Source organism: Podarcis erhardii (genome assembly GCF_964252035.2).
Source record: "Podarcis erhardii genome assembly, chromosome: 2".
Classification (NCBI taxonomy): Eukaryota; Metazoa; Chordata; class Lepidosauria; order Squamata; family Lacertidae; genus Podarcis; species Podarcis erhardii.
Genome location: NC_138498.1, coordinates 74021347 through 74033425, shown reverse-complemented (window position 1 = coordinate 74033425; position 12079 = coordinate 74021347). Strand labels below are relative to the sequence as shown.

The 12079-nt window shown below is 44.3% G+C and overlaps 1 protein-coding gene across 2 annotated transcripts in view; it reads right to left on the bottom strand.

The window, feature by feature from the left end:
- Positions 1–209: 209 nt before the first annotated feature.
- Positions 210–12079, bottom strand: part of HEMK1 (HemK methyltransferase 1, mitochondrial release factors N(5)-glutamine) — a 49610-nt gene continuing 37740 nt past the window's right edge. The window contains exons 10-12 of one of the 2 annotated variants that reach the window (XR_014153507.1): positions 7590–7703; positions 6523–6756; positions 210–1727 (exon numbers count right to left, since the gene is read on the bottom strand). Coding sequence is in view for 1 of the 2 variants with exons in the window: in XM_081850501.1 (XP_081706627.1) it covers positions 6702–6756; positions 7590–7703 (169 nt within the window). In the remaining variant the exon portion in view is untranslated. Of the gene's footprint in view, positions 1728–6456; positions 6757–7589; positions 7704–12079 lie in introns of those variants that run through there. The other variant, XM_081850501.1, reaches the window with a different exon arrangement.

The following is a 12079-nucleotide window of genomic DNA, read 5'->3' as shown; positions in this document are numbered from 1 at the left end:
CAAGGATTCCCCAAAACTAAAATTAGTGTGTAGTAACATCTCTAGACAACAGGCTGGTATCAGACAGACCCAGTCTATGTAACAGTTGTGAATAATAAAGACTGATGCAATGCCTTAGAGACAGACATTGCAGGTAGGCTACCACCAGCAGCTATTAATTAACTGATGGTGATGAGGAGGATAATAATAATAATAATAATAATAATAATAATAATAATTTATTTATTTATACCCCACCCACCTGGCTGGGTTTCCCCAGCCACTCTGGGCAGCTCCAAACAGAATATTAAAAACACAATAAAACATCAAACATTATACATTAATTTTATATACTGCCTTTCATCCAAAGATCACAGGGCAGTTCATAACATAAAAAATGAAAGCAAAATGAAAGCATATACTAAAACAAGAAAAGTAATAAACCAATACCCCCCTCCAAAGCACACACATTTAAAAGTACATAGAATGTTAACTAGCCAAAGGCCCGGTTAAAGAGAAACATTTTCATCTGACACCTAAAGTTATATAATGAAGGTGCCAGGCGAGCCTCCCTTGGGAAAGCATTCCACAAACGGGAATCCACTGCAGAAAAGGCCCGTTCTCGTGCTGCCACTCTCTGGACCTCACATGGAGGAGGCACACGAAGAAGGCCCTCAGATAGTGATCGCTGGCTCTGGGTTGGTCCATATGGGGAGAATTGTAGGTAATTGCATCCTTTCAGTGTACACAAAGCCAGTAAAGGATGCAGGTGGCGCTGTGGTCTAAACTGCTGAGCCTCTTGGGCTTGCTGATTGGAAGGTCAGTGGTTCAAATCCGCGTGACGGCGTGAGCTCCCATTGCTCTGTCCCAGCTCCTGCCAACCTAGCAGTTCGAAAGCATACCAGTGCAAGTAGATAAATAGGTACCACTGTGGTGGGAAGGTAAATGGCGTTTCCGTGCACTCTGGCACTCGTCACGGTCCTCCATGCACCAGTAGCAGTTTAGTCATGCTGGCGACATGAGCTGGAAAACTTTCTGTGGACAAACGCCGGCTCCCTCAGCCTGAAAGCGAGATGAGCACTGTATATGGTAGCTGGCAGGGCAGACATGGATTCAAATCCTTAGTTGAGCATAAAACCCACTGGATATCATCTGGTCACTCCCCAACTCTTAACCTAACTTACTTCACAGGATTGCTGCAAGAATGAAATTCCCCTAAGGAAGGGGAAGAGAGTGATTTAAGGTAGAAATATAATTTTTGTAGCCGGTGATGTATTTTATCGTGTGCAGCATAAAAAAAGCTAAAAGGCCCCTAAAGCCTGTGACACGACTGACAAGGTTTGTTGGTGCTTGTATTCCAACTGCAATATGTGCCTTGTTTGTGTTTGTTTATATGATTCATATAAGCAGGAGGTACCTCTGTTTTTGAGCGTCTCGGAAGCCAAACGTTTCAGTTTTCGAACACCGAAAACCTGGAAGTAATTGCTTCCATTTTCGAACGTGCCTCAGAAATCGAATGGCTTCTGCTGTGTGTTTTTCAGTTTTTCCAATTGAACTTGCAACCAGCCCTTTGTGCCTTGGTTTTCGAACAATTCAGAAGTCAAACAGTCTTCTGGAATGGATTACGTTCGAGAACCAAGGTACCACTATATCGGAAAAGGATGTAGACATTCTCAGTATTGTGTGTAGACATTCTCAGAATTGTGAGATGCAATGACTTGCATTTTCCTGCTGTGGTCTTCTCACTGCTGTCAAGAGAGAGAGAAAATGCTTTAAAAAGTTGTGGCAAGAAGGCCACTCTAAATTCCCCTTTTGGTTTTATCTTAATGTCAAAAACAACACTGGAAGCCAACACAGGCTAAGAATATTTTGCTAAAGGTTGTGTTTTTAGCACTGGCAGGAACAAAATCTGAACAGCTGACAATGATTCATGCACTAATTGTTAAAACTACATGTGGTTGTGTGGAGGGTTTCAGAATAAGTTTGAATCACAATTGCTCTTAGGGCAGTGGAAAAGTATTTGGTCCAAATAACAGGAGAAATCAGTCTGTCCTGGACAACTTTTTGTTATGGAGCAGCAAACAATAATTGTTGTTAAAAACAGTTACCCACAGTTTACCTGTCATATTGCATCAGGCCTACTTACCCATCACATGTAGCCTAAGGTAGGTAGTGAGAGTCATAACCCAACTCCCTGCTCTAAAAAAGGATAATCTAATACAAATCAGTCAACAGTTTAGTGCACCATTATACTTGACAAAGAGCAAAACTATCAACCTCAATTAAAAAAACCCAAACTGAAGTCAAGGTATTTGCTCCATTCACTTCTTTGGAGGAAGTGTCAATTTCACTTCTGGGAAAGAAACTTGCCTCACATAGAATGCAGAAGGATCAGAGAAATATTTCTTGGAAAATAAAACACAGATGTCTAGTTTGTCCCCCCCCCCCCCCGGAAAAACAAACAAACAGCAGACGATCTTATGATTCACTACTTATGTCCCATTATCGCAATCACCTCAGCACTGTATGGGAAGAAAGTCTGCCCAGAAGGTCTGCAGCAATTCGCAGCCTATGGAAAGTAGCTAAGCCCACCTGCAGGTCTGCTCACACTTAACCAGCTTTCATACATTGAATCATGTCAAACAGGTTGCCTCTCGACTACTTTAGCATATGGCAGCTAGATGAAAAAGCTTGCCCATGTTGGCTGCCAATCCATGCCAAGCAGATGATGCATATAGGCTTCAGATTTGGCACATTCAACTTTGGAGTGGCAGAAAAAAAGCTTAATCCTGTGCATGGTGATATGTGCCCACAACTGGGTCTCTCCCATGATCACCAACCATGTGGTGAGGTGGCAAGGAGAAGTGGCCCTTATTCAACATGTGCAGTTCATGTTGGCTACTATTACTGATCTCGTTTGTTACACTGGCCATCTTCCAAGGAGCTCAAGGGAAAAGGCCCAGTATTATTCCCCTTTCACGCTCAGCAATTATGCGAGGTAGGTCAAGGTGCCAAGCGGTGGACTTATTGGCTGAAGGAGGATTTGACTCTCCGGTCCAACCAAATGCTCTATCCACTCCACCAAATTGGTTGGCTATACCTATCTGTGCCTGAAAGCTGTGCTCCCAAGACGACTTCACATATACAGAGATTTAAGACTTTTCTCTTACTCAGCCTGCAAACAGAGTTTGGTGATCCGTGTTGTGAGTCTCCACCATTTTTTGGGGAGATGGAAGGTAATGGCAAAGGCAATCACAAACATTGCACGGGCTTCAATCAGATTGTGGTTTCATTTCTAGTTTCATTTCATTTCAGAATGGATAGCTCTGTAACAGATCACAGAGCAGCCCCATCTCCACATCAGGGTCTTCCTGGAGAGAATCACCATGGGCCTGTAGTTGGAATTGCTGCGCCACCTCCTGGTACTCTGGCAAAGCCCATGTTATTTCCAGACACTTTTCCAGGAAAGCTGAAATTGTCAGATGCAGTGCGTTGTCCCCAAAGAAACCTAATCACCACCAGCCTGAGGGGGGAAAACAAAACCCAGCCCTCTGCAAATTTCATTTAAGGAAAACACTCCCACCCCCTCCTTGCTGAGGCTCCAAGGAATCGAATACATGTGCCAACTGACTAGGAATGAGTTCTATTAAATTATGATACAATTATGTAAAGTGAGGAAAGCAGTAATATTACCTGCCCACAGCTTTATGAAGCAATTAGAAACTCTCTAGTGAACTGGTTGTCAAATTGCAGACTTTCCATGGTGGAACCTCCCCTCTTGGGAGAAGTCTTTGGCCTGGGGTGTCACTGGCCCCTTGGAGCCTGCCACGTTAATATGTTCTCAGAGGCTTCTGAGATGAAGTGTTTTGCTAAACGTGTATTAGATGCTGTGGCACACACTGTACTGAAGAAGGCATGCTTCCTGTACCAGGACACTTTGGCAAAGAAACTCATGCAAAAGAAAATGGCAATTTTCTCCCCTCATGTCCTAAAGAGGAGGTCAGCACATGCCATGTGATCTTAAAGATCACTGGCTCAATAACTGTAACACAAACTTTTATAAAAGGAGACAAAATGGGAAGGTAAGCATAGGCATATAGCAGCATGGACCAGTTGGACTTGGGTTCAATTTCCCTCTTAGCCATGAGCTTGCTGGGCAGTCTTAGGCCAGTTTCTTCTGCATTGTGCCCAACTGTAAATTAGGACTAAATGGTCATCGACCTCTGAAGACTGTTGCCAGGAAAGAATGAGATTAATAATTGCAATTTAGGTTGCTTTCTCAAAATGCTTAAGAAGTTAGGAACACCGATATAATGCTGGGATAGCTCAGCCAGTACAGCAGGAGACTGTTAATCTCAGCGTTGCCCTGCGTTGGTCAAATAATTCCTGCATTGCAGGGGGTTGGACTAGATGACCCTCATGGTCCCTTCCAACTGTACAATCCTATGCTGAGTCAGTCCAGCTGAGTACCATTTTGCACAACGTAGCCTAAAAGGCACACTGAAAAATACAGCTGTAACATGTTTAATGAGTGTGGTGGAGTCTCCTTCTTTGGAGGTCTTTAAGCAGAGGCTTGACAACCATATGTCAGGAGTGCTCTGATGGTGTTTCCTGCTTGGCAGGGGGTTGGACTCGATGGCCCTTGTGGTCTCTTCCAACTCTATGATTCTATGATTCTATGATACATCAGAGTGTGAAATTATAAAGCTGATGGACAGAATAGTTAGCGTACCTCTCAACAATCCTACAGGAGCATGTCATGTTTAGTGTGTGCTCCCTAGTTGTGTGGCCTGAAAATCCTCTCTAAGAAACCTGTGTACATATATATATGTGTACATATATATATATCGGGGTTACAGCTAATAAGGGCCTGTCCTCAAGAATATTCACTGAAATGTTGCCTCTTAGTCCACTTCAGTCATTCTAATTGTGTGAATAAGATAAGTAAGGCGGCAGGATCTACCTGCTCTTTCACCGGAAAGGAATTCCTGTCTGTGCTTAGAGGCTGCAAAAAGACTCCCAACTTACCCCATACAAAAGATGTAGGGAAACAGTAGAGTTCCTGCTTGTATACACATGGAAGCAACAGGTATCCTTTCCCTTAACAAACTTTAGCCCACAGTAGGGTGGTATAGCATAAGAGGCACTTAACCAGTCACATGACCTTAAAAATGCACACTGGAGGGCAGTTTTTATGGATGCAAGGATGTAACCAGCATTTACTAAATCCAGAATAACCAGGATGATCTTATGACTACCCTCCTTTAAGTTTCTGTCCAGATGTTTAGTCAAACCAGAGTAAACTGCAAAACCTAACTTTTGAGTAGAAGCCACAGGACATTTCTTTCTTTGTCCCATTTGTGGCTTCTGTTCGTATTCGGTCCGAAATCCTCTAGCTGGTTCCATTTAGGGAAGAAGCTTGACTATTGATACATGCACGTTTGTCCTTTCTTTCAGCAAATTCATCTCCTGTTTCTCCAGACATTCCTCCTGGATGAGTAATTTTCCCCTACCAAAAACCCTGGATAAACAAGTCTGGACTTGGATCTGAACTAGAGGCAGAGGTCTAAATTTGGTTCAAATTCACTGAGGTCAAAATCTCGTAAGTTAACATGCCAGCTCATTCTGGGCTGGGTCAGACATTTTGCTGCAAACCCAAATGTTCTGCCCTGGTGTCTGCTGCCACATTCCAGTGGAACCTGGGGGCAAGCACACTTCTTGCATCAAACACAGCATAATGTTTGCCTGCCAAGTAACTGCTTTGGTTGTCTTGCCCTGCATGGTTGGGCTTGCCCTGTACTTATATATTTCTGGTAGACTCCAGATTAAAAGATCAAGAGGAACAGGAGCAAGTTTTCACCCAGTCTTCATAAGCAACCTGTGTGCTTCACTCCCCAAAGATGCAGTGATGGGCAACCAACCTGGATGTCTTAAAATGAGATTTCCACAAATTCATGGAGGATAAGGAGGTTAGAAGGGTATGTTCTGCATCTGCTGTTGCAGGTAGTATGCCTCTGCACACTAGTTGCTGGGAATTCCAAGTGGGGAGAGTCCTGTTTCACTCACGCCCTGCTTGCGAGTTTCCCATAGGCATCAAGCTAGCCACCTTGAGAACAGGGGGCTGGACTAGATGGGCCTTTGACTTGGCCCAGCAAGGTTCTTCTTACATTCATGGGAAGGTTCAATCAATTTAAGGTCTTCACATATGAAAACTTGCCCCCTTGACTTTTGTTAATGCAAAGTTGAACACTATCATATTTTACCAATATAAACTTCTATTCGTTTTTGTGAGGCTTATGCAAGCACAGTGTGGGCTTTACTTTCAATGATCTGCTTATCCATATTTGGAAAGTGGAACTATTCCACTTGTTGAAAACCAATTGCTGGCAAAAATCATGGCAGAAAGAAAGAGAGAGAAAATGCATCTAGGTTGGATGCAGAGCACACACCTCTCATGTGAGAACAGCAACAATCGTGTGACAGTTTGACAGTTTAAAACTTTCTTTACATAACATCTATCACACAACGGGGCCTGCTGATCACCTGAATGAAGTGTCCACCAGCATGGAGTGTTCTTACTGGCTGTTTGAGAATATACCGTCAGAGTTCACTGATACAGGTTCCAGACACCCATCCCTATTGCAGCACTGAGGTCTAACAGAAGGATTCTTTTCTGTGTTGACTAACACTAAAGGCAGCTGTGCTGGGAAGACAGAACTCATTCAGTATCTTCTGTTGTTTTCTCCCCCATGTTTCTGGATATGCAGGAACCTTGGCCTATATAGGAAGACAACAAAACACAGCATTGACCCCCATAGAGAGACCACAAGGGCTACAATGAAGAAGAAAATATCTCATGGGAAAACCTCTTTTCCCATGAATCCACTTCATCAGATACAGGAAGTGTTTAAAGCACATTCATGATATGCCTGAGTTATTTTGGCGGAGAGCTGGAGGTGACAAGTGGTGTTCACCTTCAGTTACTTAGGCATGATGCCCAAAATGCATTAGGACAGAAAGAGAATAGAGTTTTTTCATGTGATTAATGGATTTCAAAACTGTTATTTCTTTTCCGAAGGCCGTCCTGCCATGGCATGCATGCCATGGAAGGAGAAAAACATGTGGCTCAAACTTTTGTAGCAGAATACGCATCAGCTGGAGCAGGGGTCAGCAACCTTTTTCAGCCGTGGGCCGGTCCACTGTCCCTCAGACCATGTGGTGGGCCAGACTATATTTTTTGGGGGGAGAACAAATTCTTATGCCCCACAAATATCCCAGAGATGCATTTTAAATAAAAGGACACATTTTACTCATGTAAAAACACCAGGCAGGCCCCACAAATAACCCAGAGATGCATTTTAAATGAAAGGACACATTTTACTCATGTAAAAACACGCTGATTTCCGGACCGTCCGCTGGCCGGATTGAGAGGGCAATTGGGCCACATCCGGACCCCGGGTCTTAGGTTGCCTACCCCTGAGCTGGAGCATCTTTCCACTGAGACTCACAGCATTCCAAGCAGGGGGCAACACTTGCCAGTGCTCATTACGCTTCTGTGAAACTACTCTAGTAGACAGTAGAACAAGAATGAATGTAAAACAGGCTCTTACTTTCCACAAAAGTCGTTATGGGTGGCAGACACAAAGAGAAGCAAGTCGGGGTGACTGCACAGCCAGTTCTCCACCATCTCTGGATGCCTGGGGTCAACTTCTAGAAACACACTCCTGAAAGCAGAGAAGCAAGAGAATGAGCCAACTTGATCAAAACTTCCTAATAGACAGGGCACTTCACATGATCAAATTGGCATGTTGAGAATGTGGGTTTAGTGGATCTGCACAGAGTTTTAAGCACACACTGAAGTGATTTGTGCAACTGCTCAAATACACTGAGCTTCCAAATGTTTTTGGCAACTTTGAGGCTGCAAGTTGAGCATGGATTAAATTAAGAGCTGGGTGAATCGTGATGAAATCACATGCCCAGTTCAATTAGGTCATGATAGTTGGGAGCCTCAAGCTACCATACGGTGGTTCATTAAGTCCAATACAGACTAGTCCAATTGATGCAGGCTCCTCATCTGAATACTCACTTCTTATTTCTGCACTTCAGTTCCTAACTTGACAGCATATAATTCAATAGTGATTGAGAAAGAATGCTATGACTCCTTTAAACTGAAGCAATCAATGGTGTTGAAGGAATGGTGGCGCAAGCAGTATCAGATGGATTCTTTTGGTGGAGCAGGGGGTAAAAACCTGTTACTTGGGACCAGAAAATAGAATTCTATGAACCTAAGAACTGCTGGTGCTGAATCTGACCAATGGTATATTAAGTTCAACACACCATCTCCAAACAGGGGCCAAGATCAAGCAAAGCAAGATTGAGAAAGACACTGTCTGCTTTTGCCCTAAGCACTTAAAACTATATTCAGCAGCTATGGCTGATATTCAGTACTTTTGGGTGGGTGTGTAACACTCCATGCTAGCCTGAAGCACATTCTTTTTTCCACACATAAAGCACTGCCGATAGCCATTGGTGGACCTGCCTGACCTCCCCCAAGTTGGAGGCTATCAGAATCTCTGGTTGCAATTAATCCTCTATGGCAGGCACGTCCAACCTCAAGTTGCCTGTAATGTACCAACAAGTATCAAAAACTGGCAGTGATCTACCATCCTCCATAGTCATTTAAGTTTATTAAAGAAAGAAAAAAAGAAAGGATCTTTATTTCACAGATATAGTAGTTATGTTTGGATATCATTATGACAGATCCAAATAGTTACTCCCTATCAACGGGAATCTCACACCTGATGGGGATCCCGATAGTGCCTCATGCCTCCCTCTGCCTCCACTCGCCCTCGTGCTGCTCAGGGTTGCATCGCTGTGGAGACTGGCTGCGGCAGCAGCTGCTGCTGCTGCATCTGAGGTTGCAGAGAAAGGTCCCACGATTGACCAGAGACAACCCGGCAGTCAACCGCGGGCCCGCGATCGACGTGTTGTACATGGCTGCTCTACGGTATGCATATTGTGAAAAAGTATTTTCTTTCATCAGCCCTGAACCTACTGCCACTCATTGTCATGGAATCACCTGAGTTCTATATTATGAAAGAATCCTGGGGGCATCATTCATACATGCCTAACAATCATAATCCCCTCCTTATCTGCCAAATCAGTTATTTGTTCATGCTGAGCATTAAGCATTAATCTGTCCTTGAGTGCAACAAGGGCTAGAACACACAGTATTTTATCAGTGTATTACTGCATTTAATGTGTCCTTCTGCTGTTGTTAATTAGCAGTTGTGGTTGGGAAGGCATTCAGGATTGGGACCGCAGTGGAATGGAAGATGGCTTTTTGTTTTTAAGAAACAAACAAACCAGGAGAGAATTTCTCCAAGAAAAAACAAGCGCTTCGGGGAAATAATAGGATTTTCCTCAGGACAGTGAAAGGACAAAGCACTACAAACTTTTCCTCTTGCGCCAAGGGTCCAGATTCTCATTCCACTTCTGCTGTGGTTGCTGTTTAACAAGAACTAACCCAGATACATGAAATGCAGGGCTGCAGTTAACATAGAATGTAGTTTGGTTCCCAGAGGACATTTTCTATTCAGAGATTCAGGATTCCACACCTGTCACCAGAACTAATTATTTTCTGCTACTGGACTAGGAATCTTACAATCTAAGTTTCTAGTGCACCCTGATAGACATCTTAATGACTATACCCAAACCCATCCCTAATGATTCTCAGCTTGAACACAGCCAATGGCAGTTTTGCAGGCTAAATAATAAACTGATGGAGAATGAGCCAAGCCTAGGCAGTGAGTGCTTTCAGAGCTTTCCCACACGGAACATTCCCTCTGAATCAACCAGGCCCAGTCACACACACAAAATGGGCATGTGTGACCTTCAAAATGTTTTTCCTTCAATTCCTCCTCCACCTTTTTTGAGGGGGGGGGAGTTAATAAATAACTAAAATAAAGAAAAAACTCCACAGATTCTAAGAAACACTGGTTATGCTTTGAGGTTAACAATGAAAAATGATATTATAAACCCTGGAGTATGAGATGGCAAGATTTGTGCTCCAACTTTGCAGGAGGGATTTCAAGTTGCTTTTCTTTGGCTGTTAAATCATCAGTGCCTTTTTAAAACCCACAAGAATGTAGCAATATAAGTGCTACCAGTTTTCATTTTCTCATGCTCTGGGAAAAACACTGCCATCCCAGCTCTCTCCCTCCCCATCCCAAGAAACTGCTTGAAAATATTTAGCCACCTTCCAATTTTTCGTCTAAGCTTAACAAACTTTGTTTATTATTAAACAAAAAAAAAAAACCTAAGTTCTAAAAGACTTTAAACACTTCTCTCTCTTTTTGGTTAGTGCTTTATTGAAGTCTGCTGGTTGAAGAATTCTCTATGCCCAGAGATGATCAACTTCTTCAATACAGTCACTGCCACCATTACATCACTGCTAACCCTCCCTTCGGTTAGAGTAAAAGGTAAAGGGACCCCTGACCATTAGGTCCAGTCGTGACCGACTCTGGGGTTGCGGCACTCATCTCGCTTTACTGGCCTAGGGAGCCGGTGTACAGCTTCCGGGTCATGTGGCCAGCATGACTAAGCTGCTTCTGGCAAACCAGAGCAGCGAACGGAAACACCGTTTACCTTCCTGCCGGAGCGGTACCTATTTATCTACTTGCATTTTGACGTGTGTCAGGGAACTGCCATCAGGGCCGGAGGGAGAGAGCGGGCTCCAGAGGGATTCCAGAGAGCGTCCCGGGATGGGGAGAGGCAGCCCATCTTCTGGGGAAGAGAATCAGCGTAGCACCAGTGGAGAAGGGGGGCAGATGGGGGAATCGGCGAGGCGGTCCCATGACTCCTTGTCGGGGACCAGCGGGGAGAGTAAGGGTCCTCCGCTGCCCACACCCTCCTTGCGCAGAAGGCTTCCGCACAGGGAGAGTAGGAGGAGACTAGGCATCAAAGAGCTTCTTTGCTGGAAGAAGTTCAAGAAACGCCCACTGACGGATTCTGCCAGCGATTGAGACAGCCATGGGCGAGTGGCTGTCCGGACAGAAGAGGTTCACTCAGGCAACCCAGGTGTGGTGCCGGTTTACGCACGAGCAACCCCTAGAACTATTACAACGTGCTTTTGAATTGCTAAGTTGGCAGAAGCAGGGACCAAGCAATGGGAGCTCACCCCGTCACGGGGATTTGAACCGCTGACCTTCTGATAGGCAAGTTAACCCACAGTGCCACCCGCATCCCTTTGGTTAGAGTACTCTGAGCCAATAAAGCAGCCTTTCCCTTAAGCTCGGACAGGGACAGCAGGGAAGGAGGTGCCAGAACAAAGTTGACTTTGATCAGGACAATGTAGTACCCAGTTTCCCCAAAGTACAGTATATTCATCAGGAACAGCAAACACATATTAGACACAGCATCCAAAAATTAAATTAATTTAAAATGCATAAAATAAAATGAAAACCCTTCCTAACACAACAATAAAGTTTTTGTTACATGACAATCCAATGAGACCTAGTTACTGTAATAGTGATGAGAAGGACGGTAGCTCAGAGCAACTGCTTTGCATTCAGACGACCCCAGCTTCAATCCCCAGAATTGACAATTTCGGCTGAAACCCCAGAGAACTTTTGCCAGTCAGTGTAGAAAACACTGAGCTAGACGGATCAGCTGTCTGACTCAGCATAAGGCAGCTTTCTATGTATGTTCCTATTGTGTAAAATTGGTATTTAAATAGTTCCCAACTTCTTGTTTCAGGGCTATGTGGTCAAGGATTATTTGCCCCTTTTTTGCTTTTGTACTGAGTTTTCCTCTCTCGGCACCATTCTCCATCTAGTGCTGGGACTGGAAGGCCAAGGCATAGCCCAGCTCAGAAGGGACATGACTCTCAGGAACCCTGCACTGAGAAGCACAGCCTAGGTGCTGTGCACCTGGGAGCTGCATGAGATTTCTAAGCTACCCCTCCACTTTCCAGCACTAAAGGGCAAGATAGCACAGGGAAGTGATGCAGAGGCCTCTGGGGTATTACTTCCTATTTTGCTGCGAAGGCAAAGGGCTGGCTGGCTGAGAAATGCTTCCTCGCCCACCACTGCTGGTCTAA